The 25,828-nt window shown below is 34.7% G+C and overlaps 1 protein-coding gene across 2 annotated transcripts in view; it reads left to right on the top strand.

Moving 5' to 3' along the window:
* TBC1D8B (TBC1 domain family member 8B) overlaps window positions 1-24,932 on the top strand; it is a 54,624-nt gene extending 29,692 nt beyond the window's left edge. Inside the window, exons 8-22 of one of the 2 annotated variants that reach the window (XM_032392825.1) lie at window positions 69-218; window positions 780-930; window positions 1,601-1,815; window positions 9,807-9,924; window positions 10,846-11,131; window positions 12,067-12,196; window positions 13,243-13,341; window positions 16,409-16,477; window positions 16,652-16,892; window positions 17,651-17,716; window positions 19,183-19,266; window positions 20,314-20,370; window positions 21,363-21,460; window positions 23,007-23,036; window positions 23,419-23,466. In XM_032392825.1, the coding sequence (XP_032248716.1) occupies window positions 69-218; window positions 780-930; window positions 1,601-1,815; window positions 9,807-9,924; window positions 10,846-11,131; window positions 12,067-12,196; window positions 13,243-13,341; window positions 16,409-16,477; window positions 16,652-16,892; window positions 17,651-17,716; window positions 19,183-19,266; window positions 20,314-20,370; window positions 21,363-21,460; window positions 23,007-23,030 (1,788 nt within the window). In that variant the 3' untranslated portion in view covers window positions 23,031-23,036; window positions 23,419-23,466. Of the gene's footprint in view, window positions 1-68; window positions 219-779; window positions 931-1,600; window positions 1,816-9,806; window positions 9,925-10,845; window positions 11,132-12,066; window positions 12,197-13,242; window positions 13,342-16,408; window positions 16,478-16,651; window positions 16,893-17,650; window positions 17,717-19,182; window positions 19,267-20,313; window positions 20,371-21,362; window positions 21,461-23,006; window positions 23,037-23,418 lie in introns of both variants that reach the window. The other variant, XM_032392824.1, reaches the window with a different exon arrangement.
* Window positions 24,933-25,828: the final 896 nt, after the last annotated feature.

Here is a 25,828-nt window from a genome sequence, read left to right as displayed (position 1 = left end):
TTAGCACTTTTTCTTCTTGCAGAAACTTTTAAGCATACATTTGGGACAATTACATTTTTTTTTTTCAGATTCCTATTAGTTCTGATCCTACAGACCCATCTGATAATACTGAAGTACGATCTTTGACATGTCAGAGAGAATGCAGTAAAACTGTGAACACCGAAGCCTTAATGACAGTATTTCACCCTCAGAATTTGGAGACTCTTAATTCCAAAATGGTAGGAAAACAAAATATTTAAATCTGTGGACTGAAACAGTTGATCAAAAATAAAAATCTTAGAGCAGACTAGAAGGTATCACAACTGAAAACTCCTCTTTTGGTGCTTGAAGAGGTTTTCCAGCAGGTACTATTGTGTGACTTGTTTCATTCAATTACACAAAAGGGCCGTTAACAAACAAAAGGGCTGTTATCAAGAATTAAGATAAACTATGAAAATTGAACATTGGGTTTTATTTGCATGGATTGTCAATAATCCTAAAATCAAGGTGATTGGGGGAGAATGATGGTTCAAAGCTTTACCTCTGAAGTATAATGCTTTTCCCATTTTTATATGAGTTTAGGTAAGAATTAAAATAGCAAATTAAAGCTGTTATGCTCACATGGATTCGGAAGATTTGTGATGAGTGGTCCAGTGTTTACAGGCCCCTCTGTCAATATTGATTTTGACTTTCTGTGTTCTTGATTTCCATAGGTATTGTTTCACAGTGAAGAGAGTTTTCAAATTATTTGAAAGAAGTTAATTTCTCACCGTGTTTACTTGGTTGATTTTTTGTTACAGTTGAAAGAAAAGATGAAGGAACAGTCATGGGACATCCTATTTGCAGAATGTGGGCGTGGTGTTAGCATGTTTCGGACCAAAAAGACTCGAGATCTGGTTGTAAGAGGGATTCCAGAGACCTTAAGAGGAGAGCTCTGGATGCTTTTTTCAGGTATTACATATATTCACTTTATTTTTTTCTTTTTTTTTAAGATTTTATTTATTTATTTGACAGAGAGAACACAAGCAGGGGGAGCAGCAGAGGGAGAGGGAGAAGCAGGCTCCCTGTAGAGCAGGGAGCGCAATGTGGGGCTCAATCCCAGGACCCTGGGATCATGACCCGAGCCAAAGGCAGTCGCTTAACCAACTGAGCCACCCAAGTGCCCCCATATATTCACTTTATTAACAGACAGTAGCTATGCCCCTTCTAGAAGTTATGCACTAAGTAAGAATAATTACAAAGATGGCTAGAACAAAGACTTATTCATCATGAGTTCAGATTAGTCAAAGAGAATAAGGTAGTTCCATGTATTTACCTGTATATCCACACATCTATTGTCTGAGCAAATTAGTTTATTAGGCAAGATATGGCTAATTGGAGGTATCTCTATCTCTAGTGTCAAAGGAAAGTTAAGGGATAAAAACAGTTCATGAAAATTCTATTGGATAAAATTGGTATCCTGATGTTATAGATTCTAGTGAAGCCTTTTGTTTGTACTAGGACATTACTTGAATATAAAGCTAAATTTAAAGTAATCCAAATCTTTATGTATATATGCAAATATATAAATAGGTTTATTACATTCTTCTTCTTTTGTATGTTAATGCAATCATCTGTACAGGTGCTGTTAATGACATGGCTGCTAATCCTGGCTATTATGCTGAAGTGGTTGAGCAGTCCTTAGGGACCTGCAACTTGGCTACTGAAGAAATTGAACGTGATTTGCGTCGCTCCCTGCCTGAACACCCAGCCTTTCAGAGTGACACTGGCATATCTGCTCTGAGGCGGGTACTCACTGCTTATGCATATAGGAATCCCAAAATTGGATACTGCCAGGTATGGCTTCATTATAAACCCATCTCTATGCATGTTCCAAATGGTAAAATCACATTAAATAGAGCTCCATTAATTTGAAAATTATGATAAGAAAGACAGAGGTTGGGCTGAGATTGATATAGGGGGTATTTTTAAGTAGGATGGTAGTGGGAATACTTAAGAGAATTGATATTACTTCATTTTTCTTGTACATTTAACAAATATTTATTGAATTCCTGCTCTATAAAAGATACTGTGCTAAGTGCTTAAGACATGTAAAGATGAATCATATAAGGATCCTGCCCTTGAAAGTATACAGATGAGTAAGTATTAAAACATATTCATTAGCAAATAAAAACGAGTGGGGCAAAGTATTAGAGAAATGTAAAGTTCTATTAAGATTTATAATAGGGATAAATTAATTTCATCTGGAGGAATCAGAAATGGCTTCATGGAAGAGGTGGCATTTGTAGGTCTTGATAATCGGTGAATTTTGGATGTATGGAGATGGAATGAAAGAATGTTCTAGGTAAAGGGATCAGTGTAACAAAACGCAGGGAGGTAAACATGGAATATATATAGAACCATGTTTTGTTTAGTAGAAATGTAGGGTGAATGAAGCGAATTAGATAGAGAAAAAAATCAATAAGGTAGACTGGGATAGGTCAGGAGTTTGAATTTTATTTTGTAGGTAGTGGGGGAATCACTGAAAAAAAAATCCTTTAGGAGCACACTATATTAATTAGGGATGCTAGACTGCTAACACAAAGAATCTCAAACAGGTAATAACTTAAACACAATAGAAGCTTCCTCAAAGGAATTAATAGAGAAGAGCAAGTATTTAAGTCAGTAGGCAGCTCTCCTTCATGAGATTATTCAGGGACTTAGGCTGACAGCAGGCCCTGTCATCTTCAAAACATGGCTTCCAAGATGTTCTTTCATTGTTATTACCCTTCACAGGAATCAGGAGAGAGCATGGAGAAACAACTGTGGTAGATTTTATTGGCTTGTAGGCCTAGAACGTGTGTACATCACTTCATCCACATTATGTTGGAGGATCTTGGTCTTATGGCCACACCTATTTATAAAAAGTCTGCAAAATAGAGTGTGACTGAGCACATATATGTCCAGATACTATGGAAGAAGGGGAGATTGGATTGTGGTGGATAGCTAGTACTCTCAGCCACACATCCCTTTATAATGAGCTGAGCACTCATAATGATTATGTATCAATCCTATGTACTCATTAATCTTATCAATAGAGAATTTCTTTGAAAAGCAATTTAAGTGAATGGATCACCTAAATTACAAGTATTTAGTGTATTTTAGGATCTTTGAGAGGTAAAAAAGAAGTGTAAGTGCTTCTTTCCTCAAAGAACTAACACTCACAGAGTCTATGACGTTATCTGTATGTAGTAGAATAGTGGCACCTTCAAAGTAGGTGGCACTTGCTTTTAACTTCTAAAAGATGAGAAGGGCTCCTGGGTGGCTCAGTCGGTTAGGCATCTGACTCGTGGTTTCAGCTCAGGTCTTGATCTCAAGGTTGTGGTATCAGGCCCACGTCGGGCTCCAAGCTTAGCACAGGGTCTGCTTGAAATGCTCTCTCTCTCCCTCTCCCCTGCTCACACACACTCTCTCTCTCACTCATTCAATAAATAAATAAATAAAACTCTCTAAAAGATGAGAGTAAGGTTAGAAACATGGAGGGCAAGAGGAAAGTTACTCTGAGTTAAGGTAATAATATAAGTAATACCATTCAGGTGAGAATAAGCCTGCCATGGAGATCAGACTGGCTAGGTTCATGTTGGAATCAAGAATTAGGTTTGTGTGGGACAAGATCATGCAGAATCATTCAAGCCTGGGAAAAGTCTGAATTTGCTAAGCAGGTTTTATTGCTTTTGATCAAGAAGCCATGTGAGCCGTACTGACTCATTAGGACTAACTGACTAGCTTGCTTATTTACCTTTCATTCTATCCTCCCTCCCTCCTTTCCTTCCAGCTATTTGATCTATTTTCTTCCTTTTCTTTCTTCCCTCCCTCTCTTTCCTCTTTCCTTTACTTTCCTTTGATCTATCTTGAGATAAACTCGCATACCACAAACTTTATCCTTTAGTGTTTTTAGTATATTCACAATGTCATGTAACCACCATCACTACCTAATTCCAAAACACTTTCATCACCCCCAAAAGAAGCTCCATATCCATTGTTACTTCCCATTCACCCCACCCCCAACTCTAGGCAATCACTAATCTACTTTTCCACCTCTATGAATTTGCCTATTATGGACATTTTATATAAATGGAATGATACAATATGTGGTCTTTTGTGTCTACTTTCTTTCACTTAGGTTCATCCATTTTGTGGCATGCATTAATACTTCATCCCTTGTATGGCTGAATAATATTCCATTGTATGGATATACCACAGTTGTTTTTTCAGTGGTTGATGGGCATTTTGTGTTATTTCAATATTTTGGCTATTATGAATAATGCTGTCATGGATATTCATGTACAGCTTTTTGTGTGGACATTGTTTTTTATTATTTTGGGTATATACCTAGAAGTGGAATTGCTGAGTTATATGCTCACTGTATGTTTAACATTTGGGGGCACTGCCAAACTATTTCCCAAAGAGACGGCACCATTTTATCTTCCCACCAGCAACGCGTACTGAGGGTTCCAATTTCTCACATCCTTGATAACACTTTTTATTGTCTTTTTGATTATAGCCATTCCAGTGAATGTGAAGTGGTAGTTCATTGTGGTCTTGATTTCCATTTCCCTAATATGCTATTTGTATGTCTTCTTAGAAGAAATGGCTATTCAAATCCCTTGCTCATTTGTAAAGTTGGGTTCTTTATCTTGTTATTGTTGAGTTTTAATGATTCTTTATATATTCTGGATACCAATCCCTTATCAGATATAATATTTGCAAATTTTTTCTCCTACCCTATATGTTGCCCTTTCACTTTCTTTTTTTTTAATAAAGATTTTATTTATTTATTTGCCAGAGAGAGAGAATGAGAGCGAGTGAGCACAAGCAGGGGGAGCAGCAAGTAGAGGGAGAAGCAGGCTCCCCACTGAGCAAGGAGACTGATGTGGGACTTGATCCCAGGGATCATGACTTGAACTGAAGGCAGACGCTTAGCTGACTGAGCCACCCAGGCATCCCATCCTTTCACTTTCTTGGTGGCGTCCTTTAAAGCACAAAAGTTTTAATTTGTTTTAATTTAATCTAAGTTTTTTTTTAAGTTTTAATAATGTAGTCCAATCTGTTTTTCTTTGTTGTATGTGCCTTTGATGTCCTATCTAAGAAGCCATTGCCTAATCCAAGCTTAAAAAGATTTACTCCTATGTTTTCTTCTGAGAGTTTTATAGTTTTGATGATGAAATTTAGGTCTCTGAGCTATTTTGTGTTAATTTTTGTGTATGGTGTATGGAGGGAGTTCAGCTTCATTCCTTTACTTGTGGATAACCAGCTGTTCCAGTGGTATTTGTTGAAGAAACTATTCTTTCACTCATTGAATCACCCTGGCACCCTTGTTGAAAATCAGTTGACCATAAATATTAGGGTTTATTTCTGGACTTGCAATTCTATCTCATTGATTTATATTTCTGTTCTTATGCTGGTATCACACTTTTTTTTTTTTTTTTTTTTTACTACAGCTGGGTAGTAACTTTTGAAATAAGGAAATGTGAGTCCTTTAACTTTATTCTTTTCCAAGATTGTTTTGGCTCTTTTGGGTTCCTTGCATTTCCACATGAATTTTAGGATTAGCTTGTTAATTTCTGGGAAGAAAAGGAAATGCCAGCTGGGATTTTGATAGTCATTGTATTGAATCTGTAGATGAACTTGGGGAATACTATATATTAACAATATTAAGTCTTCTAATCCATGAGCACAGAATATCTATCCCATTTATTTATTCTCATTCAAAGTTGTTTTATAGTTTTCTACTGCCTAAGCCTTGTACTTCTTTGTTAATTTTATTTCTAAATATTTTATTTTTTTTGATACAGTAAATAGAATTGTTTTCTTGATTTAATTTTTGGATTGTTCACTGCCACTATATAGAAATAAGATTGATTTTTATATATACTGATCTTGTATACTGCAATCTTGCTGAGCTTATTAAGTTTTAGTACATTTTTTTTGTGGATTCCTTAGAATTTTCTATATATAAAACCACAGAATCTGAATGGTGATATTTTTACTTCTTCCATTCCAATCAGGATATCTTTTTTTCCTTTTTCTTGACTAATTGACATGGCTATAACCTTCAGTACAGTGTTGAAGAGAGGTAGTGAGAATGCATATTCCTGTCTTACTATTTATCTTAGGGGGAAGCAATTAGTCTTTCATCATAAAGTATGATGTTAGCTGTGGTTTTTTTTTGTAGGTCCTCTATCAGGTTGAGGAAGTTCCCATATATTCCTAGTTTGTTGAGTGTTTTTATCATGAAAGGGTGTTGGATTTTGTTAAACAATTTTTCTTTCTCTATTGAGATAATCATGTGATTTTTTCCCCTTTATTCTATTAATATCCTGTATTACATTAGTTTATTTTCACATGTTGAACCACCTTGTATTTCCAAGATAAATCTCACTGGATCTTGGTGTATAATCCTTTTTATGTGTTATTGGGTTCAGTTTGCTAGTATTTTGTTTAGAATTTTTACATTTACATTCATAAAATATATCGATACATAGTTTTCTTGAGATACCTTTGGTTTTGGTATCAGGGCCTCATAGAATGAGCTGGGTAGTATTTCTTCCTCTCCTGTTTTTTTGAAGAGTTTATAATGAATTAATGTTAATTTTTCTTTAAATGTTTGGTAGAATTTGCTAGTGAAGCCATCTGTTCCTAGAGTGTTCTTTGCAGGAAATTATTTCATTACTAATTCAGTCTCTACTTGTTATAAGTCTATTCAGATTTTTCTATTTCTTCTTAATTTGGTCTCTGTAGTTTGTGTTTTTCTAAGATTTTATCCATTTTATCTAGGTTATCTAATTTGTTATCACATTCCCTTATAATCCTTTTTATTTCTGTTAAGATTGGTAGTAATAGGGGTACCTGGGTGGCTCAGTCTTAAGCGTTAAGCTTCTGCCTTCAGCTCAGGTCATGATCCCAGGGTCCTGGGATCGAGCCCCGCATCTGGCTCCCTGCTCCACGGGAAGCCTGCTTCACCCTCTCCCGCTCCCCCTGCTTGTGTTCCCTCTCTCACTATGTCTCTCTCTGTCAAATAAATAAATAAAATCTCTAAAAAAAAAGATTGGTAGTGATGTTCACTATTTTCTGATTTTAATAATTTGAGTCCTTTCTCTGCTTTTTATCTTTTTGGTTCGGCCCCTATGGATATCTCATTCCCCAGCTATTCATTTTAACCCTTTCTTAGCCTATTGTTTGGCCCAACTGTTATCCATTTGCTCAGCAAGCCACATACTTGTTCAATAACTGTCTCCAGTTGTTTCCAACAAACACTCTGGGGAAAAGGCTCTTTGCTTACCGTGAACCCTGTGTTAGGTCAAATAAACACAGCCTTGTGAGTGGCGTCTTTCTGTGGAAACCACCAGACAGGTCAAATAATGACAATTATGTGGAAATGGGGCTCCTAAAGAGCTCTAGCCCCTGTCTGTTCCCTAAGGTGGCTGTCTGCTAGGTGTTTTTAATCACGATTGCTGGAATGTTGGTTTTTAAGACTACTATGAAGCTGAGGAGGGGGGCTGGGTATAGGGTAATTTAAAATGCCGAAGAGCTCACTTTTTTACTGAGATTCAGCCATTTTATTAAATAAATGCTTTCTGAATTGCCCTAAGATTTTGGTTAATTTTCAGAGTTCTGAAAAATTGATTCTGACAATATTCACCAGTGTTCTTGTTGCCTGTATAGAGGAGAGCATTTTCAGAGGGACTTACTCTGCCATTTTCACTGACATCCCCTCCCATTATGACTTCTTGAACAGGAAAATTAATGGAGTAAAAACTAAACTTGAGGGGTGCCTGGGTGACTCAGTCAGTTGAGCGTCTGACTCTTGGTTTCGGCTCAGGTTGTGATCTCAGGGTCCTGAGATCAGCCCCACATTGGGCTCCACGCTCAGCAAGGAGTCTGCTTGAGATTGTCTCTATCACTCTCCCTCTGCCAAGCCACCCCGTCCCCTCCCACCCCACCCCCCCCCCCCCCCCCCCCCCCCCGCGCACGCCCCCCCTCCCCCCCATAAAAAAAAAAAAAAAATTTTAAAAAAAAAAAAAAAAAAAAAAAAACCTAAACTTGAGATCAAATACTGTGCCTGATCTGGCAAATAATCGACATCCTTAGTACACATATCTATAAGAAAAGTATTAAAATATAAAAATGAGCAATGAACATGAAAAGATTAGTCATAGAACCAAAAGTACAGATGGATTAATAAAGCCAAAAAAGGAAAGTTCAGCCTCAAAGAAATTCAAATTAAAACCATGAAATACTATTTTCACTATCAAATCAACAAGGACAATTATAATTATTACAATTCTCAGTAGTATTGGCAAAGAAGGAGTGAAATAAACATTCAAACACTATTGGTCAGAAATATGAATTGGTACAGTCTTTCTGGAATACAATTTGGCAGTAATATGTCGTTTAAAAGTAGTATTCTTGGGGTGCCTGGGTGGCTTAGTCAGTTAGGCGCCTGCCTTCAGCTCGGATCATGATCTCAGAGTCCTGGGATTGAGCCCTGCATCCTACTCCCTGCTCAGCAGGAAGCCTGCTTCTCCCTCTGCCCCTCCCCCCAACTTGTGCTGTCTCTCCCTCCCTCCTTCTCTCTCTCTCTCAAATAATAAATAAAATCTTTAAAAATAAAAAATAAAAAATAAAATAAAAACAGCATTCTTTGACTGAATACTTTCATTGCTGTGTATCTTTCCTGAGAAAAGAGTAAAACATTTGGATGAAGATTTATATAAAAAGATGTTCCTTGCAGTGTTATATATAATAGTGGAAAATTGGATCCAAACTAAATGTCCAACAGTAGTAGATTCGTTAAGTAATTTATAGTATATTCAATTTACTAGATTATTTCATAGTCATTAAATACACTGTTTGAGAAGAATTATTTAATGGCGTTGAAAATGTATATATAATGTGATGCTAAGTGAAAAAATCAACAGCTTGTTCCAAACTTTAGAAGGTGAAAAAGGAAGGAAAATACACACACACACAAATACATCAACTTGTTAACAGTGGTGATCTCTGGGTAGGTAGGATACAGGAGATTTAATTTTCTTCACACATTTCCGTTCTTTCCAGATTCTATACATTAAGGTTTTATTCCTTTATAATAAGTGCTGTGGCCGAATGTTATATAAAAGTAATGATCTGACATTTGTATGCAAGATAGATTAGAAGGAGAAGGTTGGGGTGGGATAGAGAGGGTAAAGCAGATCTAAAAGACATTTTATAAGAAGAAACTCTAGGCTATAAAGATAAATTGGATGTGGCAGATAAAGGGTTTCTAGCATGATCAAAATTAGGATAGCGAAGAAAAGAATCCTATTTAATAGAAAAAAGATGTTTATTTTTGAACACAATCGAGGATGATTGACATCTAGAGGGATGTTCTATAGGTAGTTGAAAATACAGGTGAAGTTTGTTTCTCCAATTCTAATATGTTTTTGAGCATTGTGGTTTTTTTTTCCCAGATTTGCGATAATTAAGATATTTTATGAAATTAGTCTAAAATTACAGAGGTTTTACTTATTTTGTTCTATAGTCATATTACTGCTTTATTTTCTTTGAATTTACTGTTAAGTAACTGATTAGCAAATGTTAGCCTGACTTCACCTTGTTTTGCTTTGGACTGGCTCAGAACTCTTATGTTTCCATTATGATTATTTTTCATAGTTTTTATTGCTGCAAACTAAGATTTGAAGAAGAAATGTAATTATCACCCAAACTATACACACACACACACACACACACACACAATTTATTTATTTATTTATTTATTTATTTATTTATTTTTCTGTGAATTTTAGGCAATGAACATCTTAACTTCAGTGCTGCTTCTGTATGCAAAAGAGGAAGAAGCTTTTTGGCTTCTGGTTGCTGTGTGTGAACGAATGTTGCCTGATTATTTTAACCGTCGAATCATTGGTAAAACACACACATCCCATATATAAGCAGATATTTCTTTTTTAAACAATTTATATGTCTCTTGTCTATCCAGTTATGTATCAAATGGAAGAACTGATCAATTAGGTTTTGAAATATACAAAATGCAAGCAATATCAAAATGTCACATTCACTGACATGCTCAAGAGAAGAGCTTTTTGTACTGAATGGGTGATTAGAAAGATTGTTTAATATGTTGCTTTTTTAAGATAAAATACTTGGTCTGTCTCTTAATAAAATAGAAATTTTAAGTATACCTTCTCTGTATTGCTGAAACAATGGCAATCTGAAGTATCCAGAGCTACTGGAACATTTTTAGTAGTTTCTTGATGAGAGATAGATTTTTAACTAGCTTATGTGAACTGTATTGATATTTGCAAGGTTTGAAAGAAGAATCAAGTTCTTGGTTAGTTACTTATATCTTCTTCAGTCATCAAATATTTATAGATTTTGACACTACCACAAAACCATGGGTGGTCTCTACTTTATGCCCTCATAAGCCTTCAGTATCATGGCTGGGTTATTGATTATATTGTCTTTCATTACAGTTATTTGTATATTTATCTTAAGTTCTACTAGATATTAAGCCCTCTGAAAATGAGGCTATTTCATTAATTGGTGTATCTCTTATGGTGCCTATTACAGGTTTCTGCACATCATATTCAATAAATTACTGTTCAAATGAATTTGAACTGAGTTTCTCAAGTGCTTCTTTTTTTTTCCTTGATGCATGACACTTTGCTAGCAGATAAAGAGATGTGTGAAATATAGAAAAGGCCCTGAAAAAGTTCATAATTTAAGGAATAGAAATGAGATACATTGGCATACTAACAAGTGGGAAGGTATCAGAAACAAATCCTTTTGAAAGGTGTTCATTTTTAAACTTCCTTTTATGTTCGCCAGGTGCCTTGGTGGATCAGGCAGTCTTCGAAGAACTTATCAGGGATCACCTTCCCCAGCTGACAGAACACATGACTGATATGACATTCTTTTCCTCAGTTTCTCTCTCATGGTTCCTCACACTTTTTATTAGTGTGCTGCCAATTGAAAGTGCAGTGAATGTGGTGGACTGTTTCTTCTATGATGGAATAAAAGCCATTTTACAGCTGGGATTGGCAATACTTGACTATAATTTGGACAAACTGCTCACATGTAAAGATGATGCTGAAGCCGTGACAGCTTTAAACAGGTACTGTCAGAACCATAGAGTTTCATTCTGGAGAGCCCCTTGGAATGTTGTTCAGCTCCCTTATTTTACAGATGAGGAAAGTGAGCCCTAGAAACTTTAAACAGTTTGCCCAATGTCACAAAGCTAGTTGCATGAAAAATCTAGGACTAAAGTCCCCTTCTCTGTTTCCAAATAGAATATAATAAGAGTAAATCCCTTTTGAAGTAAACCACTTGGTAACATACACATTTATACTAATATTGTTGATTCAGTATGCTGGGACTTTTCATAGTCCCAGTTTGAGCTATAAAGTGTTATTGTGTAAAAGTAATTTGAAAGGGGAAGGATAGTTGATAATGTTAAATATTCAGTGGGAGAAATTGTCCTGGTTTTCAAGTAATTTCAATCAGGTAGGCTCAGTTTTATTTACTCAGTGCTTTTTCTGTGAATGTTATTTTATATTGGAACATTTGTGTGTTGCGTGTGTGTATGTATGTGTGTATACACTATGTATGTGTATGTTAAATGAATGAATATTTGATTAGGGTAACCGTTGGAATGGTGCATCAAATACATTTTGTACAGAATAAAATCTAAACACTCTGGCATTCAGAATACTCTGTGTTATGGCCTCAAGGTACCTTTCTTATTTCTCCTCTCCTGCCTCTACATACCTTATATTCCATCCTTACTGGGCTATGTGGTATTTGCTGAGTACTCTCTGAGCCTGTTTGCTTTCCTTGTGCTCTCCTCTCTGCCTGTGAAATAATTTCTTCACCATCCCATTCCCTGCTCCTTTGTCCTCCTAATTCCTAACCATCTTCAAATTCCACTTCTTCTTAAGACCATCCTTTGTCCTCTCAGTTGACATTAACCTCTAACTAGCTAGGGAGAAATTAGCTGTCATTTCCTCTGCATTTTACTTCCACTAATGTATTACTCTTACTTTTGGATAGGTTCTTTGACAATGTCATTAATAAGGATAGCCCATTGCCTTCAAGTGTTCAGCAGGGTTCAAACGTGAGTGATGAAAAAAGCAGTCATATTAGAGTGGATATTACAGATTTGATTAGAGAGTCAAATGAGGTAAGTTTTTTTTTATACCACAAATATAATTACATAGTATAGTTTAAATGATTGGTACTATAGTTCATAGCATAGTTTAAATGATTGGTACTATAGTTCTATCTCTAGTGGTATGTTAAGAGTAAGATGATAATACAAGTAAAGACATAATTTAAAATCCAATTTCACTTTATTTGTGTATTTTTATTAAGGTATAGTTGACATGCAATATTTATTAATTTCATGTGTACAACATAGTGATTCAACATTTGTATTGTATACATTGTGAACTGATCACCACAATAAGTGTAGTTACCATCTGTCACCATACAAAGTTAATACAGTATTATTGACTGTATTCCCCATGCTGTACTTTATATCTCTATGGACTTACTTGTTTTACAACTGGAACTTTGTACCTCTTGATCCCCTTTACCCATTTTGCACCCCCCCAACTCCCTTCCCCTCTGGCAACTACTGTTATGTTCTCCGTATCTGAGTCTGGGTTTTGTTTTGTTTATTTGTTAGATTCCACTTATAAGTGAAATCATGTCATATTTGTCTTTCTCTGACTTATTTCACTTAGCATAATACCCTCAGGTCCATCCATGTTGTTGCAAATAGCAAGATTTCCTTCTTTTTATGACTGAGTAGTATTCCATTGTATAAAAATGAGTTCTGTGAACTGTTCCTAGGTTATATAGCCTCATGTGCTTCAGTTTGCTATCCTTTAAATGAAACGATGTTCACTTGCTTTCACAGGTAATGACCACTTTTAAATATCTATCACCGTATAAAAAGGTGAAAATTATTCTCTTCTTAGAGACTAAGAATTTCTCCAATGTTCTTGTAGTTAGGCTAGACACATAGTAGATGGAATTCTCTCCAGCAAATATATAGAAAAACTGAAACGTGGGAGGTGAAAATTTGCATAACCACTGAACAAGTTAGGAAAATAGCTAGAAATAGAACCAAGGCCTCTGAGAATTGAGTCTAGTGAAATTCAATTGTGGGAAAAGTGGATATTTATTATGAATGAGTATCTACTGAAATCATATTTTTTGCAGAAATATGGTAATATTCGCTATGAGGATATACACAGCATGCGCTGTCGAAATAGGTTATATGTCATACAGACCCTAGAGGAAACGACAAAGCAGAATGTGGTGAGTATCTACCCTATGGGGGGAAACCAACTGGAGAAACAGGTTTTTTTCCAACTTCCTTTAAAAAATTGACATTCCATGTAAAGAAAATGAATATAACTAAATTTTTGAGCTAGATTCTTGCCACAGCTTAGCTTACTGTAAATTTTTTTGAGAGGAAGTAAAATTATTTTCTTCTAGTTGAATTATGTTGATTTCTCCAAAATGTTTTGTTATTTGACCTTTAATATTGAATGCTATGATATAGGCATTTAAGCATAACATATTTGTGATGTGCTTCATCAGTAAGAACAGCTGACCTATATAGTAGTCAGTGTTGCTAATATACATTATTATCCTTGGAAACCTAAGATTAGGTTAAAAAGATATAAAACTGTGTTTTAAATACTGTCTTTTTTAATATTTGGGTGGCTACATAAGCTGTTAATATTGGTTGCCTCTGGTGAGTGGGATTAATAGATTGCTAGTTGGAAGAGGGAGAGTTTTACTTTGCTATATATACATCCTTCTGTACTGTTTGAGCTTTTATCATTAGCATGTATTGTTCTTGTAAACCTGCTTGCTTAAAGGCCACATCCTAAGAGATACCAATATGGGAAAATAAACATTTCTGAAGATTCTAGGTTTAGCTTTCAATTAAATAATTCAGTGGTGTTACTGTGATGTAGTTAGCATAGCCCCCTTGTTTTGGTTTTTATATATTAATATTTTTTAAAGATTTTATTTATTTATTTGACAGAGAGAGACACAATGAGAGAGGGAACACAAGCAGGGGGAGTGGGAGAGGGAGAAGCAGGCTTCCCACCGAGCAGGGAGCCTGATGCAGGGCTCGATCCCAGGACCCTGGGATCATGACCTGAGCCGAAGGTAGACGCTTAACGTCTGAGCCACCCAGGCGCCCCTTATATATTAATATTAAAAAATAAGTAATACATGTTCACTGTAAATAATTTAAACATGACAGAAATGTAAAAAAGTAAAGGTTCCCTATCCCAGGAGCAACCAGTATTAAAATTATTTGGCATATATCCTTCCAGATCTTTTTTCTGTGTATCTGTAGACATAAATGTGTGTGTGTGAGGGGGGTGATATAGTTTTTTAAATGAGATCATATCAGTTACTTTGTTCTGCAGCTTACTTTTTTCAATCAGAAATATATGATAATCATTGCATATCAGTACATATAGACCCCCCCTCACTTTTTTTTAATGTACTGAATAGTATAGCATAGTATGGATATACTATACAGTTGACCCTTGAACAACACAGGGCCCCGGTTCCCTGTGCACTCGAAAATCTACATGTAACTTTTGACTTCCCAAAAAGTTAAGTACAGTTGACCCTTGAACAACGTAGGTTTGAACTGTGTGGGTTAACTTATACATGGATCTTTTTTGATAAATACAGTACTGTGAATGTATTTTCTCTTCCTTATGATTTTCTTAATATTTTCTCTTCTCTAGCTTACTTATTGTGAGAACACAGTATGTAATATATATAACATACAAAATATGTGTTAATCCACTGTTTAGGTTATCCGTAAGGCTTCTGGTCAACAATAGGCTATTAGTCGTTAAGTTTTGGGGGAGTCAAAAGTTATCTGTTGATTTTTGACTGTGCAGGGGGTTCAGTGCCCCTAAACCCCATGTTGTTCAAGGGTCGACTGTACTAATAGCCTGCTGTTGACCAGGAGCCTTACTGATTCATTCAGGTTCAGACATTTTTAAAAAATGAATATTGAATATTAACTTTGATCAAAAGACCTTTCCATATCTTGAGATTATATATTTTTCCAGCTTTGTTAATGTAGTAAATTATATTAAGGAATTCCTAATGTTAGACTTCTGTTGGATTCTTGAAATGAATCCTATTTGGTCATGTCATATTGTTATTTTAATATCCTGCTTTGATGATTTTGCTACATAGCTTAGCTATGTTCTTTACATCTGTGTTTAAATGACACTGGCTTACAGTTTTCTTTCTGTGTGTGTGCTAACTTTAGTTTTCATATCAGAGTTGTACTCATGTCATAGAATGAATTTTGGAATAAATTATATTTTACTATGCTTGAGAATAGTTTAGATCACATAGGAATTATACATTACCTGAAAGTTTGAGTAATTGAGCCTATAAAACCATCTGGATCTGCTGCCTTTTGGTAGAAGGCAGATTTTTTTGATTACCTTTTCAGTTCTATCTGTTCAGAATTTGTTTTTCCTGGGTTAATTTTGGTGTTTTATTTTTTTCCTAGAAAATTACCCATTTCATCTAGACTTTCAGATATATTGATATAAAACTTATAGAATTCATTCAACAGATATTTAATGCTACCTCCTCTGTGCTGGACACTTTTAATAACCTCTGTGCCTATGTTTATATTATCATTTTACTTCTCAATGATGTTTATTTGTGCTTTCTTTTATCTCCCTTGTCAGATATTTGTCTATTTTACTTTTTTAAAATTAGCCAACTCTTTTATTTATTGTTTTATTTTTATTTATTCATTTTATTTATTGTTTTTAATTTCCACTGTTTTATTAATTCTTTTATCTTTGCTCTTGCTTTTAAATTTCCTAAATACCAAAACCATTGTACCATTGATGCTTATTCGTCATGTAGTAGGATAAAACTACATATTTTCTAAGCTTCTTCTTGGGTTATGTCTTTTGGCACAGAGAGGGGAATACACATCTCTCGCGATGTCTTTGAAGTGTTTAATGACAGCCACACTTGATGACTTGACAGATTGCTTATGTGGCAAGAGAGGAATATGTGGAATGAGACTTAGAATACTGTTGCTTATATTTATGGACATTAAATGGATGTCCTTTGGCAATGATCTCTGGCTATGAAGGGATGAAAGTGAAAGTACATGTCAGAGTAGAATTGAACTGTAGTCTATGTACAACCTTTTTAAAGGGCAAAATTGGTGCATTTATCTTTGTTATTCTTTTTAAAAGTTAGAAGAAAATTATTTTCTTCTAGCAGAAGGAGATTTCTAAATGGATTCAAGGAGAATTTCAATACTGAAGTGTTAAATTCTAAATTGCTTTCAATCTTTTTACAGTTGCGTGTTGTATCACAAGATGTGAAATTGAGCCTTCATGAATTGGATGAACTTTATGTCATCTTTAAGGTACTGTTGTTCTTCTTCAAGTGAAAAAATAATACTTTTAAGCAAGATTTTACCACAACCACTCTTAAATACTTTATCTTTAATTGTTTTAGTAGGCATGCTTAAAAGAAAATAATTTTATAAAATTACTTTTTATGACTTACTGACTTTCCTCTTCTTATTTGTTTTTCATAGAAAGAGCTGTTTTTTTCTTATTATTGGTGCTTGAGTTGTCCAGTCCTGAAGTACCATGACCCCAGTCTGCCATATTTGGAACAGTATCAGATTGACTGCCAGCAGTTCAGAGCGTTATATCACTTGTTGAGTCCCTGGGCTCATTCTGCAAACAAAGACTCACTAGCCTTATGGACATTCAGATTGTTGGATGAAAACTCTGACTGCCTTATAAACTTCAAAGAATTCTCCTCTGCAATTGGTAGGATGATGTCCGGTAATTTTCTTTTTTAAAGCCAAAAATAAAGGTACCCCTAGAAATACTTGGTACTGCCTGTTATTGCCAGTTTAGTCAGATTTTATCAGCCTGAGTTACATTATCTCCAGCTTTAGCAATAAGTGGACCTTTTTCTGGGTTTATTACTAAAACTAAGTATATTGGTCTCATTTTGACCCAGCCCTCTCAGAAAAGCAAGCTGTTAGATATGGATGTTTTAAAGGTTAACATGAAGGAAGCAAATGTCTATGTCTCCCCCCACTCAGGCACATGGATACTTCAAAAGGAGCTTCCCCCTCAGTAAAAATCAACTACATAACCTCGAAAAGTGGTAGAGAAATAATCCAACAAACATGTACCTGCAGTTAGTTCACCAGTTACATTGTTCCTTTGCTTTTCCAGACACCCCAGCATACTTTCTTATCAGGGATTGCCCCCTTGAAGAGGAGTTCTCTCCTCAAATGAGTCATAAGGCCTCATTCAAAAGAAAAAAGAAAATTTAGGTTGGGGGGAAGGGAAATCAGCAGGTGAGCATTTTTCCCTCTGATAAAGGGTATTTTGCTTATACTTGAAGAAGAGAGAATCTGGCTGACTGGATGGTGGTTTAACTGTTAGCTTAAGTAACAGAAGGTTTTTGAATCCTAATTACTGACTAATATCTGTATCTTATTAATCTGTGCCACTGGAATTGATTGAATGGTCTTTGAAAACATGATAATTTGTAATTGAATTTTATTGGACAGATATAATGTACAATGGAAATTTCACTGAGAAGCTTAAGCTGCTTTTTAAGCTGCATATTCCTCCAGGTAAGACTTTAACAATCTTTAATGATATACAGGAGTCGATTCCATTTTAACAAGTATAATTACAGATATTCAATTTTAATAAATAACATAATTTTCAATATGATAAAAGGTCATTACTTCATTATGGCCCATGGATCGTATGTCCAGTACTTTTGCTGATATATAGTTACAGTGAAATCTATGGAGGAGATTCTGTGTAACAGATGGGTTCACAAGTTTCCTTCAAGTTAGTGGTCAATTTAATGATAGTTCATGTATAAGAACTACCTGACATTTGAATATTGGTATAATATTGAAATGTGATGTTGTTGTTATTGTTGTCACTGGGGAGTAGAATTTAACTTTAGACAAACTGCCAAACTCGTGGAATACTACAGATTATTCAGAAAAATTGAGACTAGGCAGCAGGAATGTTAAACATTTGGAAAGGAAGCAAAATAAAAGCTACCATTTATTGAGGACTTGCTCTGTTGAGGCATTTGCTTTACATGTATTCTTTTACTTAATTCTCACAATATCTCAGAGAAGTGGTAATGTCCTTCCAATTTCGATGATAAGGAAACTAAGGCTCAGAAAGATTAAATTATTTGGCCAAGATCACATAGCTAATAAATTGCATAGCTGGGATTCAAACTGAGGTCTGACTCCAAAGCTCAGGTTTCTTTCTATTCTATCATACTGCCCTAATGTTACCATATAATGCCAGTTTACTTCAGTGTTTTCCACTGACCTTAAGAGGCTGCCTTTCCCAGGCCTGATCCATATCTTGGGAAAAGAGTCTTAGGCTTTAAGCTAAAGGAACATTGCAAAAGTACCACTTAGTTTAGATGGGGTTAAGTCACACAAGGAAACAGCACCTCGTAATTTGTCTAAAGCTACACCTGGGATTTCTTTTAGAGTCTTCCCAGGATAGCCAGGAACCATTCTTTACCAGACCCAAACTCTAAAAGCCATCTTTGACTCTTCACACACTCAGATCACAAACAGAGCATTAAAAACCAAAGATAAACCACCTAATAATTTAATTATGGAGGACTTTACATTGTCAAGTCAAATTACTGTTAGAATGTTTAATGTTGCCGTGGAATGAATATGCTTTCAGTAGAGGATCAAAAATGGAAAGAAAAACCACTGTGTATCTGTTACAGCACTCAGCTTCATGTTTGCCTTATTATTGAAGATGTTCTTAAATGACTGAGGTTACATTTTCAGAGATTTCAAAATGCCAGATTTTCTTATTTCAACTTGTAATGGCTCTCAGAAAACTATTAAAAAGCAAGTAAGAGAACTAATAGAACTCAGAGTGATCAAGTACTTCTTATTTGCTATAGAGTAGAACCTCTTCTACATTTCTTCACATGTGTCTTTCTTATAGTGACCTTTTATTTAACTCTCTGCCCCCAGATTTGCTTGACCCGTTTCTGTCCCTTATTGTTAGTAAATTGATTTGGGTTATCTGTTTTCAGCTTATACTGAAGTGAAATCTAAGGACCCTTCAAAAGGAGATGAACTTTCCAAGGAAGAATTACTTTATTTCAGTCAGCTCCATGGTAAATATCTGTTAAAAATGTATCTTTTTTGATGATTAGTCACTCAGAGATCTTCCTGGCTTAAATAATTTTTTACCCAGCTACCATTAATAAAATTTGAGTTAATGATACTTTATATTTCTTTGGTGCTACCATAACACTTAGCACAGTGCTAAATGCATGGTAAGTACCCCATAAATACTTGACTAATTAACTGAAATATGTTTTGGGTTTTGATTTATGGAATTTTTTGTCTACTGGAGGATTAGAAAGAAAATGCATTTTGTTTCTACTTATGTTGCAGAAATTTCTAAAATGTATCCAGCCATTTTCATGCCTTGTTAAAATACAGTGGAAACAGTAGAATCTTTGATGATTGAAGGTCATAGCTATTATTCCAACAGTGAATACTTATTATAAATCACTGTAGGTGTAGGAGACAGGGATGAATCTGTCTCCAAGACATAATTTGGAAGTGTTATAAGCTTATTTTTGTATCCTTTGCCTCTTTTTCATAAACATGAGTGTCTTATAGAGAGATAAGTCCTGATTAATGTATGTTTATAGTTACTATATGTTGGTGTTTGAACATTAAGTTTGAAGAGACCTTATAAATCATCTCGTCAAATCCCTTAATTTATATAGATAAGGGCACGGAGACACAAAACGGAGAAGTGACTTGTGCAAGATTTCACAATGAGGTATTGTCACAATCAGGATTAGTAGCTCAGTCTTCTGATCTCCCGCATGCTTCTTTCCCCTAATAATAAAAGTAATACAGTTTAGTTTGAAGAAGGTCACAAGGAAGAAAATACCACCAAGAAATAAATAATATTTGGTATACTTCTAGGATTTTTTAATATAGATTTTTTTCCCAGTGTTCTTTCTACTATAAAAGTTCTTGAAATTTTGTCTTCTGATGAGAGGAGGTCATGTCAGCTAAAATTGGTTTCCGGAATTGAAGAAAATAACATGTGCCTGAGTCTTTATATAAAATATTATTTTACTTTCAAAAGGTATTTACTTGTTAAATATTTTACAAAATGCAATTGTTTTCTTTTCCTCTAGTTTCTAAGCCTACAAATGTGAAGGAAGCAAAATCACTAAAAAACAGCCCTGAAAAAGGTACTATGATTAGGAATATCATTTAGCTTAAGTTACTGTTTTTGTGAATAGGGTTAGCTACAAAGGCAAATAGTGGATTCCCTTTAAAGGCTATTGATTTGTCCTGAGAGCCTTTTCACTTTTGTGTGTTAGTTTAACAATTTAGTCTTTCTTGTCTTGATACTTAAGTCTCAGAACTTAGAGTAAATGACCCATATTCATTTTACTATTTTGAAAATTATTATGTTTAATTACAAGAGTTAGTAGATAATAAAAGAAATTTAAACAGAAGTCTTCATACCCCCACTGAACTCCACCCTGAAGTAAATGTGAAAGCATTTTGTTCTATATCCTTTCCAGACCCATTTCTATGTATACACAAACACATATAGAAAAAGAAACATTCCATAACTACTGTTCTACAATTTGCTTTTTCAATTTTGTGATATATCATGGACATTTTCATGTCAGTACATTTGGATACAACACCTTCCCTAGGTTGCTAAGTATATCTACGTAGTTTTCCAGTAAGTCTCAAGTAATTATTAATAGTCACATTAATTGTCTTCATTAAACTCTTCAAAGGAATGAATGGATAGTAGTATTTTGAGTTTTTTTAAGAAGAGCCACCATAGACCACTTCAGAATCTGCATATTAAGAACATCATATAGAAGCTATTTTAAACTTAATAGTATGCATGAGAACATCTACATGAAATTTACATCATCAAGCCAGAGTGTACTGTTTAATCTAAAATGCATCCTTCTCCCTCTCTCTTCACATCTTCCCTAATCCCCAGCCTTCCCAAAGTACAAGTTTTAGTTTAATGGAAATAGAGAACATATTCTGAAAGCCAGTGGGTGAAATGAAAGATAAATTCAGATAATTTTCTGGGTTATTTAAAGGTAGAATCTTGTATCTTAAATAATTTCCAATTGTAGTTATTCCTTCTGAGATTTGGGGAAATAAAGTGAACTGTTCATTATGAAATGGTTTTATTCCACTCATACAGGCAAAGGAAAAGTTGATATTCAAGCATATCTAAGTCAATGGCAAGATGAGCTTTCCAAAAAAGAAGAAAACATTAAGGATTTACCAAGAATGAATCAGGTATAGTATTTTCAAAGAAAAAATTCTAGGTTCTTCTTTGTTTTTATGAATGTGGGTGTATCCAACTCTAAAATAGTTAATATACTATTACAAAAATAGTTAAGTAATCTATGTATCATCTCTGTAAGTTTCAGATGAGCACAGAAGAGTAGGAGCAAATTTTTAAATGATTTCCTACTTTAAGCACCTAAATGCATTTAGTGTTTCAGAATAGTTCCTCTGCTATGACAACATTTGTGACTATAGAAAAGGTGTATGTATAAACATACATTTCAGTGTTTCCTATTTCCAGCTTTATTAGAAGTGTTCATTTATTCAGTAAACATTTTTTTTAGTGCCTACTAGATGACAGACCCAATGTTAGGTACTAGGAATAAGAAGTTACTAAAATAGGTCACATGCTGGTTTCTAATCATCTTGTATTTGAACCTGCTCGAACAATACTAATGACTGCTACTTGACACAATTCTAAAGCCATCTCTTAAACACTGTTCGGTCAGTTTATGTTCTTATGTTTTTTAAATTAAAATCTGTTGGTGATTAGATACTGAGGATTCCCAGAACTTTACCAAAATGAGAACTATCAAATAGCGGTATTCCTCGTGGACTGGGTAATTTGGTAGCTGAAAAGTACCTTTTAAAATGAATTAATATGATGTTTAGTCTAAAATTTTTTATAAATAAGCAGTACTACAGACTAAGGTAGAAAGAGAAATAAAACTTAAGAGTTCGGTACTATTTATTTTGATTAAGTACATCCTTTGTATTTGCTTTTTATTTACAGATAAACTTTTCTGTTAGGGTGATTGACTTATTGTGTTAGAATTATTTTTTTTTAATTGACAGATACCTTTTAGGAATGTCTATGGATTATTAGGGGCAATTAGCAAACACACCAGTTTATTTCTCCACTTGGGTCCCAACTCAGCCTTTAAAGAGAAACATGTCTAAATGGGCCCTGTGGAGCTCCCTTGTACTGCTAGATAGTTCCCAAAACATTCTTCCATAAATTTAAGTCATCCTAGTTGAGCTGCCCACTGTAGCCCTTTAGAGAGATCAAGGGAAACTCCTTATTAAGCCTTTCATTAATATTGGTTAATGAATGAATGATTAACATGTAAGGAAATAGGTGAATTTGCCTAATTAAAAGTACCACCGGGGCGCCTGGGTGGCACAGCCAGTGGTTAAGCGTTTGACTCCTGGTTTCAGCTCAGGTCATGATCTAAGGGTCCTGAGATCAAGCTCTGGGCTCAGGAGGGAACCTGCTTCCCCTCTTCCTCTCCCTCTGCCCCTCCCCGCCTCAAATAAATAAATAAAAATCTTTTTTTAAAAAAAGTACCACCTAGGGGCGCCTGGGTGGCTCAGTTGGTTAAGCATCTGCCTTCCACTTGGGTCGTGATCCCAGAGTCCTGAGATCTAGCTCCTTGCTCAGTGGGGAGCCTGCTTCTCCTTCTCCCTCTGCCGCTCCCCCTGCTTTGTGCTCTCTCACTCTCGCTCTTTCTCAAATAAATGAATAAATAAAATCTTTTTTTTTTTTTTTAAAAAGTACCACCTAACATTGAGGGAATGATGGCAGGTAAGCTGCCCAAGAATTATTGTGTGTGTGTATATGTATGTATGTGTGTGTGTGTGTGTGTGTGTGTGTGTGTGTGTATATATATATAAATATATATATTTATATATATATTTATATATATATATAAAATGTACTGCTATTAGGCAACATATGAAGATTTAAAAGGCATTTTAAAGGGCATTTTCTTCCATGGTTTATACCCATCTTTCTAGAACCAAGATTTATTTATTTTTTTTAACCAAATCATTAGTTTTTTTTTTTTAACTTCTATGGTGAGGGTTAAATGGTACAAATTCTAAATAGGAGACTGTTTACTTCTAAGTTCTCTTTCTTTTTGCTAAGTCTAATATCAAATGTGGTATTTCTAACTTATGTCTTTCAGTCACAATTCATTCAGTTTTCAAAGACCCTATATAACTTATTTCATGGGGACCCTGAAGAAGAGTCGTTATATCAAGCCATTGCTGTTGTAACCAGCCTTTTGCTCAGGATGGAAGAAGTTGGAAGGAAACTACATAGCCCTACAGCATCAGCCAAAGAATTCTCTGGTACAGTCTGTGCTTCTGGAGGACCCAGTGAGGGGAAAACAGAGAGCCACTTGAAGAAAGATCCCTCCTCTCTGAGGGAAGAACCTCAGTGGTCATTTGCATTTGAACAGATTCTTGCGTCTTTGTTGAATGAACCAGCATTGGTGAGGTTTTTTGAGAAACCCATAGATGTAAAAGTGAAACTAGAAAATGCAAAAACCTCTCAGTTAAGCTGTAGAACCAAGATGTAAATCTCTTAACAGGAATTGCCTATTATAGACAAGTTTACTAAGATTCCTGTAGCTGTCAGTTTGATTCTTGGGAATAGGGATCAGGGATTTATCTTGTTACCAATGTGCTTGAAGGTTAAAAAAAAAGATATGTGGAAGCACAATAATTCATTGCTTTGTGGTAATCTCTGATTTTGATATTCTTCATTACAAATGAACTTTTTATAGTTCACATGATATGCAATATCAGGGGAATATGCTAAATGTTACCACCAGAGGGCACTACCATATCACTTTTAGTAAGAAAATTCCTAATTTGTGCTGCTATTTACATATGAATTACTGACGATTTTGAACATGTGATGTTATGTTTGAGTATTAGTGATGCTGACATGTCATCGATAAACCCTACTTTCTAAATTGCCTCAGTCCTATTAGAATGCTTTAGAAATCCAGGCTCTTAGATCTATAGCCTTAATTATCTAAGTGATTACCATACAGGGACCTCATTTTCAAGTTATCTAACTGAAATAATACTAACTTTTTAAAGTTAATACCATTCAGTTTTCTAATAATAAATGGTTTTTTAGTAACTTCTACATTCTTCCTACCTGAGAGCAGTTCAGAAGCTGCTGACACACTTCTAACTCTGTGACTGATAAAAACAAGTCAAGAACTCAAAATTCTGGGCTAATATAAGGAGAAACAATATTGGATTTAATTTTAAGCTGGATAAAGCCAGTCTCTTCAGAAGTGTTAAGAAACAATTCAGTTAACTATACAGGTCTCTCATTAGACTGCGCAATTACTTGAAATTCTTCTGAGCACTGCTGTTTGTGACATTTGTCTCAGAGCAGCCTGTGACTGCTTTGGTTCTAGCTTTAGATTTTGAATTTTCACCAGTCATGTTTTAAGCTACATTAGATAGACTGAATTACTGTGTTAGTCTGGCAAGTTCATAAAGTATACTTGTGTGTAATAATAGTTAAGGTAATTGCTGGTGTCTACCTAAAAAGTTTTGACCATCTATCTGATTTAGATGTGTGATTTCTATATTTTATGCTGCTTATATTTTGGTCATTACAATGAAAGCCCATTTAGAGATAATGGGCTTTTGTTAGCACTTTAAAGAAAAAAAAAAAAAAACAACAAGCAAACCACACCTATTCGATCTTCTGTGCTATTTTTGACAAGAGCAATTTATTAATCAATTGACTTAGATTGTGGGGAGAGATCATCCATTGGAGCTGCTTTTTTCACAAAAGGCTTTGGTTTTAAGCCCTTTGACTTTTCAGATATGAAACAATAAAAGGGCAAAAATTCTTTAGAGAGTAACCCAAGATGACGCCCTTTCTGGAAAGGAATTGGTATAGTCAACCTTTGACAAGAGTCCACTGTGAACAAGGCCTAACACAAAGGGTTTCATCATCACAGAAGATGTTATTTTCAAAGAGATTCAAGGATTTTAAGTTGATCCTTTAAATTTCATAAATTGGACTTGGCCAAACACTTAATAGTGTTGTCTTTAAAATGATTTGGTCAACTTTTTCTTTTCGAGGAAATTATCACTTAAAGATACAGTTGGTAAATAAGCATCTATGCCTTTTCTCAGAAATGATTTGCTGAAACGTGTCCAAATTTTAGAGTTTAGTTAATAGTTTATATGTAAACTATCATACATCTGCTATTTTGCAATGATTGTTAAATTATAGTAGGTCTAGAAATACACAAGGTTCTGTGCTTATATACAAAGGCACTATTGCACATACTCTGTTGAATATTTTGTCAATTATATTTACAAAAAAAGATACTTTCTTAAGAGCATATGTTATTAATATTTGATATGATTTTAAAGTCTGAATATTGAAGTTTAGCCTATATTAATTAAAATTGAATACTTAGATTTTTGAATTGCAAAATGATTATAAATGGAAGTTTAAAAGGCAAACATTTATTTTCTGAGTCTGCAAGAGAAATAAGATGAACACATAGTTTTATAGTTGCTACCTTGTTAAGCAAATGAGTTGTTCTTAAT

The sequence above is a fragment of the Phoca vitulina genome, unplaced genomic scaffold (assembly GCF_004348235.1).
Source record: "Phoca vitulina isolate PV1807 unplaced genomic scaffold, GSC_HSeal_1.0 scaffold69, whole genome shotgun sequence".
Lineage (NCBI taxonomy): Eukaryota > Metazoa > Chordata > Mammalia > Carnivora > Phocidae > Phoca > Phoca vitulina.
Note: the sequence above shows the minus strand (reverse complement) of the source record. Positions and strands in the feature narration are given on the sequence as shown.